We start from the raw sequence: 20,217 nt of genomic DNA on the forward strand, positions 1-20,217 counted from the left end.
ATTAACTTTCTGTCAGCTCAATGAGACAAAAAAAAAAAAAGAAAAGAAATATGAACGTGATCGTCGGGATTTAAATTAAACGACTGAGCGGAGACGCTGGGGACAAAAACAGAACAGCAGGTGAAACTTGTTTATTTTGATCACATTTTGGAGAAGCTGCTGGATTTCCACAGGTTGGTGCAGCAGTGGATTTGTATGCGAGGGATATTTCCACACTGCTGCTTCTTCAGGGAGCTGATTTCTCTGCACAACACTAAAAAAGAAGGCTGAGTGCTTCAAGTTTGTCATAAAGCTTTTAATGTTTCAGGGATCTGATCTGCGGGGATTGAAGTGTTTGTGTCACACAGGTTTCAGGAAGTGAAATGTTTCAAGTAACAAGATGTTTCTGATGCTCGCACATCTGGAAAACCACGTTAGAGAAAAGGTTTCTTTAAATACCATGAAAAACACTTTCTAACTCTAATATGTGTCTAGTCCGTCTACAAACCCCCCAATGATGAGAAAAGTCCATCCTCTGCGTCTTTTCCCCTGCTCCACTTTTCAGAAAATGTGTGCTCAAACAAGCCGTTTGGAGATTTTCCCTTCATGACATCACAAAGGGCAGTAGCCCTCCCCCAGGTGGGTGACACTCCCACAGCTAGGTGTTTATTCTGCCCTCTGAGTCTGCCTTCTCACCGTAAACAATAGGACATGGAGCGAGAAAGCACCGAGACACCCAAGCCCTTCCAGAGAGGGGGCGTGGTCAGACACAGCTCATCTACATATTTAAAGGTACAGACACAGAAACAGTCTGTTCTGAGCAGGGCTGAAATAGAGGGGTTTATAGACATGATCAAATACAGGATCAGAGTGGATTTAGAACAAGAAACTTCAGAGCTGGGATCGGCGCCAGCCCCCCCGCAACCCGGTAAAGATAACGGATGTATCATAGTATATACTCACAAACATATACTGTGCAGGTTTTTAAATTGACTGATCAGACGTACCCGATAAGTGAAGATGACCTGAGATTTTCCCGTCCTCCCTCCCTCCACTTCTATCTCCACCGCTCCCATGTGGGTCGGTTCAACCGGGATGTCGGACGGCGGGGCTCGCCTTGCTGGCCGATCTCACATACCACACTGTGGACAGGAAGAGAGGGAGGGGTTACAAACATCAGAGGTGTCAAACTCATGCAATCTAAAGATGTTGTGCAAACTGTAACTCAAAAAGCACGTCAGAATCAACATTTACACGATGAAACAGAACTTCAGGAGTATCTAACTGATGTGTAACTGTGTTTTGTTAAGGTTGATTTTTGGGCTTTTAATGCCTTCATTAGATACAGGACACTGGTTAGAGTCAGAAAGCAGGGGGCAAGAGAGTTGAGAATAAAATGCAGGAAAGAATGGGATGAATTTGGTTGGATCGTTAGCTTCGACGTGAAGCTTTTTAATTGGTTGAACATTTTGTAAATGACCCTGAGTGCAGGATGAGTCAGCAGACATTTTACAGGAAGTAAAAATACTCAGATGATGTTTCATTGAAATATATGAAATGTCACAAAGAAATGGGTTACATAAAAATCATATTTAGTAAAAAAAAAGGGTTTTAAAGGGTTCATGTATCTGCTGTAATGTGTCGGATGTAATGTCAGACCTGGTGGAGACGGAGTATCTGTCACCCCGGTGGACACAGTCCACTCCGGCCACGGTGATCTTCTTGATGTCCTCCTTCTTGATTCCCATGTTGGAGCCTTTGATCGTCACCGCGATATTGCCGTTCAGCGGGCCGTATCGAGGGATGATCTGCAGCAGGAGAGGAAGTCAGTGAGTACAGCATAGCAAAGAAACCCTAACATTTTATGGGTGGTGGCATATATATATATACTCTCGATCAAAACAATAACAAAAGATGATGTCGAGGACGGCGGGGAATCGTGGATTTTGAAAGACTGAACGATTGGTGCTGGAAAGAAAAAGTATAAAAACCCCGCCGTCCAGCTTCTTATAAGATATAAACATAAACAGTTGTTTTCAAACTTTCAAAGCAACCTCTTTTTTTTTTAAATCTGAGTGAAAGTCGCACATTTCCCTCAGACGCTCATCATGTTGAACACTGTATCATAAAGGTAAGTGGTGTAATGTTTGTGTAATGCCTCACATCGCTGATTTCCGGGTTGGGGCACTGAGCGGGCTGCGGTGACAGGCAGAGCTCGCGGTAAACACACGTGCGCGAGGCTGCGCACCACACACACTGGTACTTATTGTCGGCATGTTTACACAGACTGCAGTCTTCTCTTCCCACTGAGCAGTTGTACAGCACGACTGTCGGAGAGACAACAGAAGAAGAAGAAGAAGAAGAGAGGTTAGAGCTGATTTGCATATTTCAACTGGGACTGAAATAGATATAAGAGGGAGAAAAACTCAAACAGCGTAATAACTGCACTTTGTTGATTGGAGTGAGACTTTGTGTGTTTTAAAGTGTGTGTGTGTTTGTTTGTTTGTACTAGTGACACACCAACCTGTCAGGGTGCTGTCAATCTTCCTCTCAGTGTCTTTGTTTTTGATATGGAAGGAAACGTTCACCTCCTGCTGCTTGTCATACAAAAACTGTGCACACAAACACAACACACACACAGGTTCATGTTTACAGCACTTCATGGGGACATTACACCAACTTTTACAAATGTACCTGAGCCAATACTGTCAGTTAAAGCAACAGGATGTAGGGACTTTGGCTTGGTGCACTTTGGCGCCCACCGAAGGGCTCTGAGTGCAACTGCACTGTCGTAAAACACACAGTGTGCTGTTATATGTTCCACACTACTCCCCCTCCCCCTCCCCCTCATGGACAACGTGTAGAGGTGTTGTGAGAAGCTAACGACCAGATTTTGCATCGATTGACAACTTTTTGGCGGAAGATGGATTTATTTATTAGTTTGAATGCAAGCCAGAGAGATAACTTGGGTTGGACGACTCCCTGCACCTGGTGAAGCTGCTCAACATGAGACAACGATACAACACTAAATTACGTTTAATCTGATCTGTATTATATCTGCAGAAGCACACACAAACATTCAGAATCACACACACAGTACATATGTAGTATATGTAGTATATATGAAGTACATATGCTCCATACTCATAGATCACGGGAGGTTTTCTTCAGAATGTGTGTGAGGAGAAAAAGAGAGGACTAAAGAGTTTCATGAAGAGACAGATACAAGAAATAATGAGGGGAGACACACACACACACACACACACACACACACACACACACACACACACACACACACACACACACACACACACACACACACACACACACACACACACACACACACACACACACACACACACACACACACACACACACACACACACACACACACACACACACACAATGTATTGGCAGTTTTACACTCAGCAAGAGGTGAGGATCAATGGAGGCAGAAAAGTGGAAAATCTGAGGGGTGTGTTAGAAAGAAGAGAGCAAAAACTTGACACACACACCACACACACACCAAAAAGCACAGTAAGCCACCTGCACTTCAGTGACTAAGAGAAAATCATTGCTGCTTTTTTCAGCCATTAGGGGGCGCCATCAACATTCATGGATGACTTTGAGCTCCTCTGTGGTGTAATGTAATTCAAGTATCACTCTGAAATACTTAAAAATTGAATTAATTGTTGGGGTGTATTCATTAAAATAATCATGTTTAATACTGAAAACATGGCAGGGACCAATGTGAGGACTTTGTCAACGATAAATACATACTTGAGCTATATTTTGAATGCTTAACTTTAACTTATAGTGGAGAAATTTCAAGGTCAAGTCTTGATATTTTACCCAAAGTAAGAATCTTTCTTTCAACACTGGAGCTGAAGTATTCAGAAAAACATAAATATAAATCACCCTACTGTACGTAAAAATTATGAAAATATAAATAAGAATTGAAGAATTCAAAATCTGCTGCACAAAAATTAAAATAAAACTAGCAGAAAACCGAGTTTAAAACCCCTTCTGAATCACAATCATTTCAATTAACTCTCAAAATTAACTACTAACAAGTCACTAATTGCCCAATTATCAAGAATGATTCGCCCCCTGATGTTGTTGGAACACCTGGTGGCGTCCACAGCTGAGCTTTGAAACAGAAACAAGGAGCAAGATATTTTTAGGGATGCTTTAAAAAAAAAAAAAAAAAGGAAATCAGTGAGTCTATCTTCTTAAGTGGGAAGAAATGATTTAATTGAGATACTTTGGTGCAGATGGAAAAGAAAAACAACAAATGTGTCACTGCAGAGACAAACAAAGTGATGATTTCCTGTTTTTAGCTTCTTGAATTTGTTATTTGAATGCTTTCCTGTTCGTTCTGACTTTAGATTTCCAGTTGCTTTGAATCATTTGTTCTGACGTCAACATTAGGAACTTCAATTATCAGCTCCGGCGAAGCATCCCAACTCCTGCTTTCACATTCTTTGCCTCTGACTCGATTTATCACACAGAATTTAATATGCAAATGTTGCTAATGAGAGTCATTGTGTTACACGCTTTAAGAATTTCTTATTGCTCTGTAATTGGTTCCAAAAACAAAATCCATTCACCCCCTCTGAGGAGAGCTTGGGATTGTGTTCTGGCAGCTTTAGTGTTTTGTTTCCCAATAAACAAAAACAATAACTTTGTACAGTAAGTGCCTTTCTACTGACCTCATAGCCTGTGAACTTGAACTTTGATCCCTGCTCCTGTATGACCGTCTTCTCTGTGGACTTCATCAGCTCTGTCCCGATGGTAAACCTCTGACCCTGGACACAGAGAGAGAGAGATTATACTCAAAGTTAATGACAGCCAACGCAGCAGGAGATTGTAATGATGATGGCGGGATTGATCTCACCATGTTGTCCAGGTTTCTTCCCTCAAAGCTGATGGGGATTTCAAAGCCAACGGGAATCAACAACGGCTCCGGGGACTCGAACTGAGGACAACTGTCCGGCTTGATTGAAGAAAGACAGTTTCATTGTTATTACAATTAATGTCATGACTGTCTACAACGAGTGAGAAACATGAGTCCTGCTGGCTGTGTTGTTGTCAGAGCCGTGTTTACATGGAAGAGACGGCTGGCTCCTCCCCTTGTGTATAAAAGCTGTTTTAGTCAAAAACTAGAGAGGAGAAGAAGAACATACTCACTGATTATTTGGATGTCACATAAGTGTGTTTAGATCACTGTCAATTTGTGTTAATTTAAATGCAATTTGAAGCTACGAGTTAACCAAAATATGCTAACATTAGCATGCTAACATAACAACGCAGACCACAGGTAACTGCAGCCCGAGCCAAGGTCAATTTTGTCCAGCACTTGCGCTCAATGGTGACTAATTATGGTGCATTCTAATTCATAACTTCTTCGTGCAAACGGGAGTGGAGGTAGGGTTTGAGGTGTGTCTCTAGAGGAGAGCGGGGACTTCAGTATGGAAGAGATGTCGCCAAACAGCAGTTTGTTTTGGTTTAATGCTGGTGCTAAAGGGCAACATCTACTGGATCAAAATGTTGCACATTCTTCCTTTAATATTCACAACATTATTCATGCAAATAATCTATTCCAAAGATCCCACTTTATTCCTATTTAATAAAAAATCTAAACATCACATAACATCTATTTTATAAAATTCTGTACATGAATGGAAAAATGCCCAGTGCAATTATTCAATAACCCATCCTGATATCTTCAAAGTCCACTGGTCCAAAACGTAAATCCCCAAATCAACATAAATAACACATAAAACACAAACTTTAAAACCCTACCTTTTGTGGTTTCACTACGTGGCCACCAGAAACAGCAGCATCGCTGTCGCTGCAGCTGTGATCCTGAGCGTTCCACTGACAGCCCCACTTGCTGGTCACACAGGCGATACACCTGAAACAACAGCAGTCACTTAGGTTGTGTGTGACTTGAGTGTGTGTAGCGTGTTTGTGTGTGCGGTTAGTGTCAGCATCTCACGGTGAGTTTTGGTTCTTCCTGACGGTGGCGGCGCAGTTGTAGAAGTGATACTCTCCAGACGCCACCACGATTCTGTCGTTCACCAGAACATTGACTGGGACAGACACATAATCTACAAAAAGAATAGAGTAACATGTTTACTTTGATATAATAATAATAATAATAATAATAATAATAATAATAACTTTATTGATATAGCATCTTTTAAAAACACAGGTTTGCAAAGTGCTTTGACAAACAGCAAAAACAAGAACAAACTAAAGCAAACACAGAAGAACATAAACAACAGCAAGAACAGAACAAATGTAAAATACTCAAAATTATTAAATACAATTCAACAGAAAAGAACCCATAGTGCACGATACCCAACAGACATATAGAACCCGACCATCACAAGAACCATTGTAAGAACCCAGGCAACACAAGAACCCAACAACATGAGCTGAGACCAAGAGGAGCAAAGATTTAAAAAGATGTAAGAAACTAAAAGAGCTAAAAGCAAATCAAAAGATAACAGCAATAAGAAGGTAAGAGCAGTAAAAGAAATAGAAACAACTGAATAAATTATAAAAAAAAACTATAATATTAATAAAAATTAAAAGTAAATATAACTATAAAACATAAATAGACAAAGTAAGATAAGAAATTACCAAGTTAAAACACAAGAGGAGATTAAGATATGAGCATAATTAGAGATAAAGATTTAGAGCATAAATAAAAGGACAGTAAGAAGTAAAAGAAGATAAAAATAGTAAAATCAGTAAGAAAAGACATTAAGAAGACGACATCACATAAAAGCAAGTCTGTAAAAGTATGTTTTAAGAAGGGATTTAAAAGAATTGAGGGAATCTGCAAGTCTTATCTCCTCAGGGAGGTCGTTCCAAAGTCGAGGGGCCCTGACTGAAAAGGCCCGGTCACCTTTAGTTTTAAGTCTCGATTTTGGAACGACCAGGAAACCCCCACCTGAGGATCTAAGACTGCGGGCTGGCTCATATGGTGTCAGTAGCTCTGTTATATAGCTTGGAGCCAGTCCCGTCCGTGCTTTAAAAATAATGAGTAAAATCTTAAAACTGATTCTAAAACTTACAGGAAGCCAATGTAATGAAGCTAAAATTGGAGTGGTGTGATTTTGTCTGTTACAACCAGTAAGAAGCCTAGCTGCTGCATTTTGGACTAGCTGGAGGCGTTATAATTCTGACTCAAGAGTACAGAGTATATGGAGCATCTTTACAGTAAAGACTTGTTCCCTCAGTTCAGTCTTACAGGATGAAGACTGTACCGAAAGGACATCTCAGACTTTAGTTTGAAGATATTTTTTAGGTTAAACCTACCCTGCTCATCTGGAGTGTCGGGGATATCCCCAGGGTAAGGCAGCGAACAGGTAACCTGTACCTGACTGTGGCTGTCTATCACTGCATCGTAAGTCTTGGCGGCGAATTTACACTGCAGCTTGTCAGACTGCCTGAGTCGGGGGAGGGTGGGTATGCTGATATCAACCTGGAAAAAGAGGTGCGAGAGAGCGGCATTAAAATAGGTGAATGTGTTACTGATGTTCAAGTTTCAAGATTCAAATAACTTTCATCATATCTCAGGAGGGAAATGTAGTTTCACAGCCTACCAATGAAAGAATAACAAAACAAACCATCAGTCAATGAAGACATGTCAGAGACAACAGATTAACTGAGAGGAGAAGGTTGTAAAGGATTAAAAACCACAACTCTCACACACTTTACTAATTACAGAGTTTGAAAATCTGTTCCTCGTAGGGGTAAGATAGCGCTGTCCTGACGCTACTTTGACTTACTCAACCACACATACTTTTTCATTTGATCTTGATATTAAATTAAAATTCAGTGTAAGGGTTGGTGTTAAAAATGTTTTAGGACGGCTGTGGATCAGTGGTAGAGTCGGTCGTCTCTCAACTGGAAGGATTTTAAGCAGTACGATTACGCAAGTAGTGATTAAGGTTAGGGTCTCCAAGAAATGAATGTAAATCAAGGTAATGTCCCCTTAAAGTACGATAAGTGTGTGTGTGTGTGTGGTGCATTACTATTCAACTTATCTTTTCAAATATCAGTTCCCCATTACTCTTGGCTGACCTCAGCCGTTATAATTTCACCACTAAAGTTTTAATTTCAAACTTTTTGATCTCCGGTAATGGAGAAGCCCCTGAATGAATTCACAGGAGACGTCTCTTCCTCTTTTTAAGAATGCAAATCTGCATGAGCCAAAGAACAAAATCTAACGGACTTATCATATTAAAATCACAAACTTGGGCCTGCAACAGAGATGGAAGTCCCAAACTCCCTAATTAAGATGCAGCGGATTCATTTATGTGGGTCCAAAGTAATTCCTGTGTTTGTCGAGGTCAAACTAAAAGAGTCGACTGCTCGGAAGAAAAGCTGCACTGGACTCCTCCCAATCATAATCTCAGTGGATTTACAGGTAATGAAGTCCAAATTAAAACACCTAGGACTGCCAGTGTGCACAGTTGTTCACTTCCTGCATTTACTAACCAGAAATTTCTGATGTGTTTGTGACTTAATAAGACGACTGCAGATTTGTGATGCCTGAAACATTTTAATCAGAAAAAAAGCAAAGCTGCTGCGGACCTGATGCCCCAAGGATTTACGTTAACACTTCAAAGCAAAAAAAACCCTTGAGACTCAAAGCCTCAAGTTCTTGGTTTGCAAAAGTCAGAATCATAAAAAATGATAAACAACGCAGCAGGGCGGACTTTCATAGAAACTATTGCACCAGCAAAACACTTGCTTGATATTGATAGTGTAATTATTTTATCCATGTGAGTATCCTGAGTTGGATCTCCTCTCCTTGTTCTCAGGTTTGATTTTGAGTTTATTTTTCTGTAAGTAGATAAGAGATCAAACCGCCACTACATTAAGTCTCCCACAAAACAAGCAGGAGAATGAAGATTAAATGCTCTTGCAGAAGCAGCATTCAGTTGTCTCTTGAACATTTCTGGTATTTGTGGGATGCGGTTGGTAACTTTGAATATATTTGGCTCAATATCGATCCGAGGTCACTGATGCTAAAGGGCGATGTTTAGAGGATGGTATATTTTATTTCCAGAGCACTTGAAGCTTGTTTTAAACTTTCAAACAAGGACTGAAAAATTGATTTGGAAGTGTCGACAAACAAACGCAAAGTATTTGTCTGTACAGCTGCACCACAAAAAGATTCAACCTCTTTCTATTTACATATTGTTTGTTTTATAATAAACCTGACCTGATTAGAATTATCACGCACTGATCATGTTGATTCGTTTCCTTGTCATATCTGATGAGGATGACTCTTACAAAACTATGTTACATAAGTCCTCAATCACAGAAATAGACACGACAAATCATTATCCTCAGATCAGTCAAGAACAAAAGTTCAAGCCAATCTACACAATCAATAATATGAATCTGTCTTACATGCACATTTCTCCGTATGCACTTCTAATGGTAGGAAAGTCTTGTATCTTTAGTAGAAATGCATGATGGTGAAAAGGTGAGTCGACTTTCATCACTGTGTACATCTTGAGGGATGCAGTGTCTTTCAGCCCCTTTGATCAATTCTTCATTAATTCAGGAAGTGAAACCATCAAGTTCAGACAGAGAGGTGTGCCACATTATCCTCTGCTTGTATTAAGCATTAAATGACTGCCACAGTTGTTTCATTAAGAATTTGAAAGTGTTAAGAAACTAGTTTGATGATTGCTACTTTATCCGTTGTTAGCATTTATTAGCTAACTGCATCCCAATGACTGTTTCAGTGTAGCTCTCTGGTATTCCATGCTACGCTATCTTTCATCAGAGTAAACAAAAGTTAGACTGAAATTTGAGTAACAAGGTCAATCATGACAAACAGTGTTGTTGTCAGCCTAATTGAAATCAGGACTGCCGGGGCTTTGCCTCATGTGTGAGTCACCAAAACAAGGTGTCATCAGCAGTTTCTGGGTGTTCCAAGGAGGCATTATTTCACTTTATGAGCTGAATCAGCAAACAGGCTACAGAGTTGTTCATCAGGGCGACTGTCAGCACAAACAATACAGATTCTGTGCACTAAACATCTGGCTCACACCCAAAAAACCGTAAACTATAATGTCACTGTGCATTATAAATGTCTTAATTTCTTTGTAACTCCCCATGGGGCTCCCTGAGGGGCCACGTACCAGAGGTTAAGAACCTTTTTTTGAAATGCTGCTGACACAAACACACACACACACACACACACACACACACACACACACACACACACACTGAGCCCTCCAACTCTGTGAGAGTTTCAGGAGGTTTGACTGGTTTAAATTAAGCCGAGCTCAGCAGGAACTGAATTTAGCTCAGGGGGAATCCAGGGAAAGACTTGCAGAGAAATATGCATGTTCATTTAAAAAGCTCAGCATCACCCTCTCTCTGCTTCTTACCATCCGAGTCTTCTTACAGCTCAGGTTGGGCGGGTCATAAGCCTGGATCTTAACACACTGCTGATTGGGCGACCACAGCCAGGTGTTCTCCTCCATCGACCTGTTACACTCCTGCTTCCTGGTGCACCTGGAAGTAAATGGTAAATGGATTAGAGCTCACACCTACACATTCACACACTGACGGCAGAGGCTGCTGTGCAAAGTGACCATCACTATTATTATATGCACAAGTTTTTTTGAACACAGACACAAACAGGGTGACTCACTTTCCCTCCAGGACACACCAGCCACAGTATGGATCCTTCATCGAGACACAGGATTGGCAGTCTGTCTTCAGGTGGCAGGCCTGGACGGGAACTTTTGTGATCTGCAAACACAAGACAGGATTTGATCACACAGGAGCTGCCTTTTTTTTTTCTTTTTTTTTTTTTATGAATTTGCTGCAATGTTTTTCTTGCTAATACTAGCATTGGCAGCTCGCAACATTTTTCTTGGGTTGCTTTTCCGTCTTTATCGTTTTGGTTATGGTAACAGCTTTGTTAAGATTTAGTTTCCATAACAATGTAAATCGATTAAGTGTGTGAGTGTACTTGTATTACAAACGTAACGAGGACATAAACTTGTTACACAGTCAAGTTAAGGGGACCTGCCTTCTTTTGGAAATCAAACCTCAAATGAATTGAAGTAAATTGTTCTTTTAGAGTCTGCCCAGTCTGAGACCAAGCAAAAATACTTTCGATTCCAAGACGAGACCTTCAAAAAGTGGTCCTAAGACCCTTGAGACCACGACCGATTTCGAGTACTACAACCCTCGTGTTTACTTCTGATGGAGTCCTGACCCCGAGACAGCGCACAATCTTTGAGTTAAATTCCCCTCACGCAGCGCCTCCGCCTCCTCTTCAACTCTCCTGCACACTCCTCGAGCGGCTTTCTGTTTCTGCCACGGTTAAATTACCAGAGAGACAAATAACAGAGGGGCTAGACTGAATATTTCACTCCTCAGAACCCCCTGCTGTAGTGGTAATCCCATCCAAATGGGGCTTAAGACTGACAAAACTAGGCCCAGGTCTGACAGCCGGGATCAGAGCCTGACGTGCTCCGTGTGATCAGTCTTGTGTCTGCAGAACAAAACAAAAAAAAGCGATGAATCTGGGATCCACTCGGGACATGTGTTCTGGTTTTCGTCTGTTTACGGTTTTACTTTCACAGCTGCCAGTTTTGGATGTGCTGCCTGGAGTCTGAGTCATGTGTTGAAAGTTACACCCAAGACAAGTGAGAGTTTTGAGAGAGAATCCTGTGACATGAAGAATAACTCTGTGATTTTTTCCTCCGTTTCATATTTTCTTATGGTTATTTCATCGAGAACATCCTCCATCCAGATGTGGAAGTAATTACGCTCTCCGACAAGAAGGAGGCCCGGTCTAATAGATTTAAATGAGCAGATGGAAACAAGCTCGAGTGTCGTCACTTGATTTGATCAAAGTGAACTGCCCCCCTCTTGAAGTGCATTCTAATTAATTCATTTCTAAATCAATAACATTCGTTTCACTTTGGAGAGAGATGGCAGCGGCGAGATGAGAGGACAAAAGGAGAGAGAGATGGATGACGACAAAAGGCGGAGGGGAAAAACAAAAAAGAGAAGGAGTGAATAAATCAATGGCTGACTTCTGTGTGGTAATGTAGACGGATGTATTAGCGTTAGCTGAATGAATGAATAAATGATCAAATACGACAGACGGAATAAATGAACGCCTCACGACCTGATGGATGAAAGGGAAAAAAGAAGAAGAAGAAGTAAGAAGAGTCCCTGGCATTATTCAGGAGGTGACACAGAGGTGTGTGATGGATGGAAGGAGTGAGAAATGGATTCCATACAAAAAAAGAGGAATAATCAATACGTCCAAGTGTGAGTGAGTTTGACCTTCTTCTCCATGGTGATGTACAGGTGTTGCTGGCTGGAATCGAACAGCAGGTTCTTGTTGACCTTGTCTCCGATGACTTCTCCCAACGCCCGACCGTACACCTCCGGATTAGCCGACAGATGAACCTTCAGCACCTACGGAGACATAAAAAACTCCATCATAACAGATCCATCCTGCACTCTCCATTATACTCAGAGAATGCTGCTTTTTTCTTATCATCATCACAATTTGTCTGCTTCATCATTACAAGAGAAGGGAACTTAATTCAAAGTTATTTCATGAGGACATTTGTTATATTTCATATGTTTTGGATACCCGTCAAGACATTCCCATACATTTATGCAAATTACTAAAAACCCACTACAGGATAGGGTGATGGTTACCTAGGTGATGGTTTCTGGCAGCCCAGTTTAAGGTTGTGGTCTCCCTTGTGTTTGTACATTTAAAGGCTTTATATGCGATTTTTTGATCCAGCAGATGTCGCCCTTGAGCACCAGCATGAAACCAAAACAACTCGCGCTGCATTGTTGTGTTAGCATGCTAATGCTAGCGATCTTTATTATGCTGGTATCTTCACACTGCATGTAAATTTACCTGAAATGAGCGTGATCTAGAAACACAGTTAAGCAGTGAGTACAGTATGTTATTCTTCTTTTCTCTAGTCCCTCAATTAAACAACTTTTATACACGAGGGGAGGAGTCAGCCGGCCGTCCGGGCGATGTAAACAAAGTGAAGATAGGACTCTGAAAACTCTGAAAACATCACAGACAGTGGGACTCGGGTGTTACACCCATTGTAGACAGTCATGACTCACAGAGTTATTTTCAGAGGAGATACTTGATTTCTACATTTAAGTGTGAAAAATCACATATGAAGACTTTAAACGAACATCATTATCGTACAACTTAAATGTGGTCATGTTTGGGTTTAGTCTAAGATCTGTTGAGTCTTTACCTCTCCACTCGCGGTGCCCAGGAATGCCACCGCGTGCCCCATCTCCACGGCAACAGCCACAGCAGTCATGTGACCCTTCGTGACCAATGGGCTCTCGTCTTTCAAGGCGAACTCGGCCTTGCTTGCCATCGGGGAGGGCAGGAACTCGGCTCCACAGTTGTATCTTTGGACCATGTCATTCTAAAGGAGCAGATCGATATCAAACTATTAATCGCTCTTGTTTCAGCGTCCACTTCATTGCTGACGCTCAGGAGGATTCCTCACCTGGTTATTGCTGCCGCACAGCTCGTCATACTTGGAGGAGTACGGCGAGTAGACAGCAGATCTCTGATTGATGATGCCGTTGTCGCTGTAGCAGGCGCCGATAATCTCCACCAGCTTCTTATTGATGGAGCGCAGAGGGTACATACCTGCATACAGGAGCAAAAACACCATCTATACCTGATTCCTACCATTTTCTTTACTCTTTTTTGAACTCCAATACACATTATTTATGATTGATCTCCATCCACCCTCTAATAACCAGTTTAAAGTCAAAAATACAGAATAAAGCATGCTGAAATCTCCTTATTAACAGTAGACAATCAAGTTGATTTGTGGCAGCCCTGTACAACTTTGTGAAACCACATTGTAAGATCTTTATAAGTACCCTTCTTTTGATGCCAATTAGTCTAAATCTGCATCATCCTTTCTCCAATGGCAAACCTTTACACCAATTTTCAGGACATTTGCCAACTGACAGGCAAACATCTGCCAAGAAACAAAGTCATCAGGACATCATCCAGCGAGAAAAAAAACACCTACACATGGCTGAAGTAGACGGGTCCTCATCAGAAGTGAAGGTAACAAACAGGACCTTGTCAGAGGCTGAAACTGGTCCATACTGGTTTGATCTGGTCATACTTTCAGCCAAAACTGCACCCGGTCCTGCTACATAGGCAGCCTGAGGGACGAGGAAGAGATACAAAAGACAAGTGTTGGAAGATTCTCAGGAAAAATATGTACTTAGCTGAGGTACAGTGAGAATGGAGACCCATGAATGTTGAAGGTATGTTGAGTTTAAGAGCATTTAAAATCCAACTTTTACTGCTTTTTGTATCGGGTTAAAGACACGGTCATCATATTCCAAGTCTGAATTTCGTTGCTCTGAGCCACTGCTGCCCCTTTCATAAAAAATGCTGACGTTACCTGAACTTTGTTGTACTTGTTGCTGCTGCTACAGTTGAGCTGCAGCTCAGTGTACGAGTAGTAACCCTGGTCGTCCTCGCACATCCGGGAGATGAAGGTGAAGTTCTTGGTGTCCTGAACCCCCAGCGTTCGCGAGAACAGGAAGTACACGAAGCCGCCATCTTTGAAGGCGAAGCGGAAGTCGTGGAGGTAGCGCAGGACGAAGGGGTTGGCCTGGACCGCCGAGGCCTCGATGATGCTGTCGAAAACCACCCAATCGCCGTAGTCCTGGAGGATGCGGGTGGAGATGAGCTTGGTGCTGTCGTGGCTCCCGTATCCTTTACCAACCTTGAGATGGAAAAGACGATAAACAAGTGGAACCAATCTCGTCTTTTAGACTTCTATAGTAGGTTTGAAATCCCCTTAAGTCCCCCCAGATCCCAAGTGTTTGTTTTATAACTGTTCATCTTTAGTTGTTGTCTTGAAACTGGAAACCTGGTTGAAAAACTTGCCTAACTGGACCCAGTGAAAGAGGTTTTGTATCCATGGTTATTTGGGCTTCTTCTCTGGGTTGGTAAATTATCTAGAGTGCTCACCAAACCCCAAGAACTGATTTGATTTCTGTGTAATTAAAGGTGTTAAATCCCAGTTTTATGTGTGAAACTTTGACTTTGACTTTATTTGCTGGAGATTTGACTTACTGGAAAGTAGACTCAATGAAGACTTGATAGGCCACGAGAGCATATATATGATTTCTCCAGGAACACTTCTCAAGTTCAGATTGGTATAAGAACAGCCTAAGCACTTTAACATGGATACACTATAAATCACTGGGCCTTTATATTGAAAGAGCCTGGTATTGGTCATGTAAACTCAGTAAATTCAAATTCAAACAAAATTGAGCTGAAGGGTAACATCATGACTTAAAGTTTGCACTTAGATTTACTCCCAAAACTGAATCACTTTTCTGTCCATTGGCTGAACTTCCTGGAAAACAAAGTTCTTTTCTATATTTCTGCGATGCCAATATCTGCTGAAGGTCCCTGAAGTTTAACCACTTTCCTCTCTACTTCTGTAACTCTTTGCATTTACATATCACTTATGAGTCATCTGAACAAGTTAAAATCTCTGATGTGGTACAAAGCTTCATCAAGAGCATCATCAATGTGCATGCCTTGAGGGGTAATGGAGAACTTAGTGCTCTGGTGAATTTCATAAAACATCTTTTTAAAGATCAATTCATTGACACAGTGTGAGGAAATAAAATGTAAAACATTTCAAAATCACTGACAGGAGCGCTCATTTCCCATATGGCTGCCAATTTAATGTTCTCTACGCACGCCATCACAGATGGAGATGATCATTCTACATCATTCTTCCATTTGCCTCATTGCCACCTGAAATAAAAAAACATGTTAATAAGCCTGTGTCTGTGTTTTCTTCCCCACCAGGAACACGGTGAAGTTGTCTCTGTCCTTGGTGAAGTATGACATCACTCCCACCACGGAGACGCTCTCCTCTGCGCTCGCCACGTACGACTTCTCCCCTTTGGTGTCGCTAAAGTACAGCAGCTGCTCCACGTTGCTCAGGTTCCTCAGGGAGCAGATTCCTCTGAAGATGCTGCCGCACACCACCAGGACGTCCCTCGCCCTGTGGACCAGCAGCAGCTTGTTGTGGTTGTCCGTGTCCACGGCCTCTTCGCATGCGTCCGTGACGGGCGGCGTGCACTGCCGGTTGTCCCGCTTCGGGCCTGTCTCTGTCCGGGACTCCACGACCAGATCAGGACTCAGCTGGTAGAGGAAGTTCACAGAGCCGACGTACAGCCGGCCTGTGTGGGGATCGGACACCACGTTGTTGATCAGGTTGTCCGAGGGGAACTCGGCGTTTTTACTGTGGGTGGGGCTGAGGCAAACGGTTGCCATGGTGACCAGGGAAAATAGCCACGCCCACCTCCGCTCCATCATGTCTGGCTGGAAAACAAAGAAAACAAAGATTCTAATCTTAGTTGTGTTTTTTTGACTTTTGAAATCATGAAGGGCCGGAGAAAAGATAGATAGGAACTTTATTAAGGTTCCCTCAGGAAAATCAGATTCCAGCAGCAGGTAACACCAAAGGATAGAACAGCACACAGATAAAAAAATAAAAAATAAAAACACAAGTTATATACAAATAATATACTGTACACAGTAGCAGCAATAGACATGTCTAAATAAAATATACCGGTACAGATTTATAATAAAATAACAGCAGCAATAAAAAAAAGGTAGCAAAAGTTATGTTGTTTTGTATTTGTCCTTTGTAAACTTTGTGTTTATAAATAGATAATTAACAATAAATAATGAATAATGCAAGCTGTTAGGATTGTGAAAAAGTTATCATCAATAAATCAAATTTATTTAAAAAAAATGGCTGACATTCTCCAACATGATGGAGAATTTAGACAGCTGCACAACTGCAATGCTAAGTTAAATCCTAGTTGTATATATTCTCATTCTTAGTTTTGATATTTTTAGTACTTATTTACTTTGTATTTAATATTATATTGTGTTTAAATTTGCTAATATTGTATGTTTGGACAACCTGCTGCTGTAACGCCACAATTTCCCAGTTTGGGATCAATAAAGTGATTCTATTCTATTCTATTCTTGTTGTGCTCTTAGATACGCTAAAATGTTAAAACAGCATACAAAAAACAATAAAAGAGAAAAAGACTAAACACTGTGAGCAAAAAACAAATGAGAACCAATAATGTGGAGCTTTGAATGAACATCTTTAACTGGAGGAAAACCAGCGAGGAGGAGGAGGAAGAGGAGGCAGAGGCCAAAAACTTTAGAGTTTCAGAGCCAGATTAGATTAGCAAAGACTGAAGAAGAACGGGGGTGTATGTGTGTGGAAGAAGGAGACTGAGTGTAGCAATTAGTTGTCTGACACACAGAGTCTCTCCGTCCATTAGTCTGGATGGGCGTGTTTAATTATAGCTGCGGCCCTGCGGCTGTAAAACAAAGCCCCCAGTGTTTTGCTGCAAACATAGCTCTTCTCCAATCTGTTTACTAGTGACGCAACTATCAGGTTTATTCTTCATCGATTCACATAAAAGCTCTCCTACAGCCCGCCGTTTATTTCCATGATACACTGAAGTGCATCATGAAGTGTTTTCAATACAACCCCGCTCCGTCTCCGTCTCCGACCTTCTGCTCCCTCAATCAAACTGTTTACAGTCACATCTCGTTTGTTTATTTACGCCTTCGTGATCTGGCATTTTACTGGCCAATCACTGGTTTACAGAAGCCATCAGATACTTTTGGATTGGTGTTCAATTGACCGGCGCTTCCCCTGTGCTTTTGCTCTCTCTCTCTCTCTCTCCAAATTGAATTCACTTCAGTCCGCTTCATTGCAAAGGGATTTATTAGTGTGAAAAGACTTATCTCCCTAACCACCTGCTCGCCTCAATTACCTGACCACAGATATCAGGAGTCAGGCTTTATGGCTGCATTGCAGAGTTTTAGGAAGTGAAACAGTGGAGAATTAGATACCAGCACATATAGGCTTTTTAATGCACAGTTTGTTTCTTAAAGATTAATAATATTCCTTGAATCTCAAAGGTTTGTCTGGAGCATGCATTGTATTTCAAAGATAACTTCAAATTAGGGAAGTTATTTCCATAAATGAATTCACATGTAGGCACCAATCCTGGAAACTTTCCGGTCAACTTTTCAACTTTGAGAGCAAAATAATATTAAGGTAATAATAGCAAGCTTCTTTTTTGGAACGCTAATGTGACACCGGGAGAACAACCCCAGTGGGCCCTGATGGAAACATCCTCTTCACGTCTCTCGCTTCGGCCTGTGGTTTGCTCCCAGCTTCCCCTCCCGATTAAACGAGCTGCTCGGAACCCAATCGTAACCGACTCTTTAAAAATTTGGAACCAGTTGAGGAAACGGTATGAGCTACATACACAGTCAAGTTTAGCGCCAGTCTATCACAATCACCTTTTCCTTCTTGTTCAGATCCAGCTTTCCAGACCTGGTCAAACAGAGGTCTCCAGACTCTTAACCACCTCTATCTTAAAGGTCGTTTTTTTCCCCGTTTGCAGATTTGTCAGCAAAATTCAACCTTCCGAATACACACATTTGTTCCGCTTTTTCCAGATTAGACACGAATGGGGTTTACAAAAGATGACCACAGTACAATGTCAACTCTTATGCCAACTGTATGTTTTCTTATCATCTGTGCAAACTAATAAAAAGATTTTGACAAAAAGGGGAAACAAAAAGCAAAGAAATCTTTTGGGTGCTTGATCTTGAGGGACTGGCCAAAAACCTGCAATCACAGGAAGTGTTCTGCTGTGAAAATCTCACTAAAGCATTCACAAAAGGTCTGCAGGGATTTCACATAAAAGTTCAAATAAGTTTGGCATCGCAGGTGCTCCGTCTCTTTGCCCTCCATCTATTGCAGCTCCATCACATGCTTCTGTAAAAGTGTGTCTGTGATCCTCTCTAAAATGTGGATTGATGATGTTTGAGGTCGGCCATTCATTGTAAAGCTGATGGTTTGACTTTGTCTCCATCTGTCTACATGTGAGAGCGTCCTTGAGCTGAGACAACAACATCTGCTGCTGGAAGAGGACTCTGTTGTCAGCACCACTTTTTTGAGTTTTTGTTCTATTTTTTCCTCCCATAAAAAGTACACATCATTTCTGCATCCAGGAGTCTTTGAATAAAATCCATAATGATGAAAGCAGAACGACGATTTTGCAGAAACATGGGAGTTGTTGCCTTAACTGTAAAACGACAACCTCATTTTATTAATCTTCCAGACGTGACTCAGTCAGAGATCCTTTCCAGGGGACGAGGTCATGCATTCAAGTTCCAGTTTTATAAGCATAAGAAACTAAAAATATCTCATTCATTGGTAAGATTTTACAGTTTGGGAACATTTTCAGGAATGGAGCAATCACAAAAACATCCATGTGTGTCCATTGTTTTCATTTCATCTTTCAACACAACTATTTGTTTTGCACAACGTTTGGAAGAGAAACTTTTTGTGTTTGATGGATTCTTCTCCAGCTAAGTTGCTATGGTTACAGCCAACAGTCTGATTAGCTACTTGAAGTCTTTCTATGTGATTTTTCACACTTAAATGTAGAAATCAAGTATATCCTCTGAAAATAACTCTGTGAGTCATGACTGTCTACAATGGGTGTAACACCCGAGTCCCACTGTCTGTGATGTTTTCACAGTTTTCAGAGTCCTATCTTCACTTTGTTTACATCGCCAGGACGGCCGGCTGACTCCTCCCTTCGTGTATAAAAGTTGTTTAATTGAGGGACTAGAGAAAAGAAGAATAACATACTGTACTCACTGCTTAACTGTGTTTCTAGATCACGCTCATTTCAGGTAAATTTACATGCAGTGTGAAGATACCAGCAGAATAAAGATCGCTAGCATTAGCATGCTAACACAACAATGCAGCGCAAGTTGTTTTGGTTTCATGCTGGTGCTCAAGGGCGACATCTGCTGGATCAAAAAAAATCACATATAAAGCCTTTAAGACACAAAAAAGTGAGTCCAGAGATGACGACTACATCCAAATTGTAGATGCTGTAAATCAACATGTGGACTGTTTACCTTCATATAACCAGAACAGTTGCTCCAACACGATTGGTTGATTCAAGCCAGGAAAAGGAAACTTGACTTTCCAGTCTGGTTTTTCCATCTGTAACTGTCTGCGTCCATCTGGCAGGAGTCAGGTTTGAAGTTTGGCA

General features: G+C 41.3%; 1 protein-coding gene across 1 annotated transcript in view; it reads right to left on the reverse strand.

The window, feature by feature from the left end:
* The window catches only part of LOC110001795 (plexin-B2-like), a 139,192-nt gene that overhangs the window by 19,484 nt on the left and 99,491 nt on the right, over positions 1 to 20,217 (reverse strand). Inside the window, 18 exon segments of the mRNA XM_065951232.1 lie at positions 987 to 1,100; positions 1,103 to 1,121; positions 1,639 to 1,787; positions 2,143 to 2,306; positions 2,504 to 2,591; positions 4,692 to 4,787; positions 4,877 to 4,975; positions 5,785 to 5,896; positions 5,981 to 6,092; positions 7,312 to 7,477; positions 10,410 to 10,536; positions 10,676 to 10,776; positions 12,331 to 12,465; positions 13,287 to 13,466; positions 13,551 to 13,696; positions 14,091 to 14,229; positions 14,475 to 14,801; positions 15,902 to 16,423. Of these exon segments, the coding sequence (XP_065807304.1) occupies positions 987 to 1,100; positions 1,103 to 1,121; positions 1,639 to 1,787; positions 2,143 to 2,306; positions 2,504 to 2,591; positions 4,692 to 4,787; positions 4,877 to 4,975; positions 5,785 to 5,896; positions 5,981 to 6,092; positions 7,312 to 7,477; positions 10,410 to 10,536; positions 10,676 to 10,776; positions 12,331 to 12,465; positions 13,287 to 13,466; positions 13,551 to 13,696; positions 14,091 to 14,229; positions 14,475 to 14,801; positions 15,902 to 16,417 (2,790 nt within the window). The 5' untranslated portion in view covers positions 16,418 to 16,423.

This window comes from Labrus bergylta, chromosome 23, assembly GCF_963930695.1.
Source record: "Labrus bergylta chromosome 23, fLabBer1.1, whole genome shotgun sequence".
Lineage (NCBI taxonomy): Eukaryota > Metazoa > Chordata > Actinopteri > Labriformes > Labridae > Labrus > Labrus bergylta.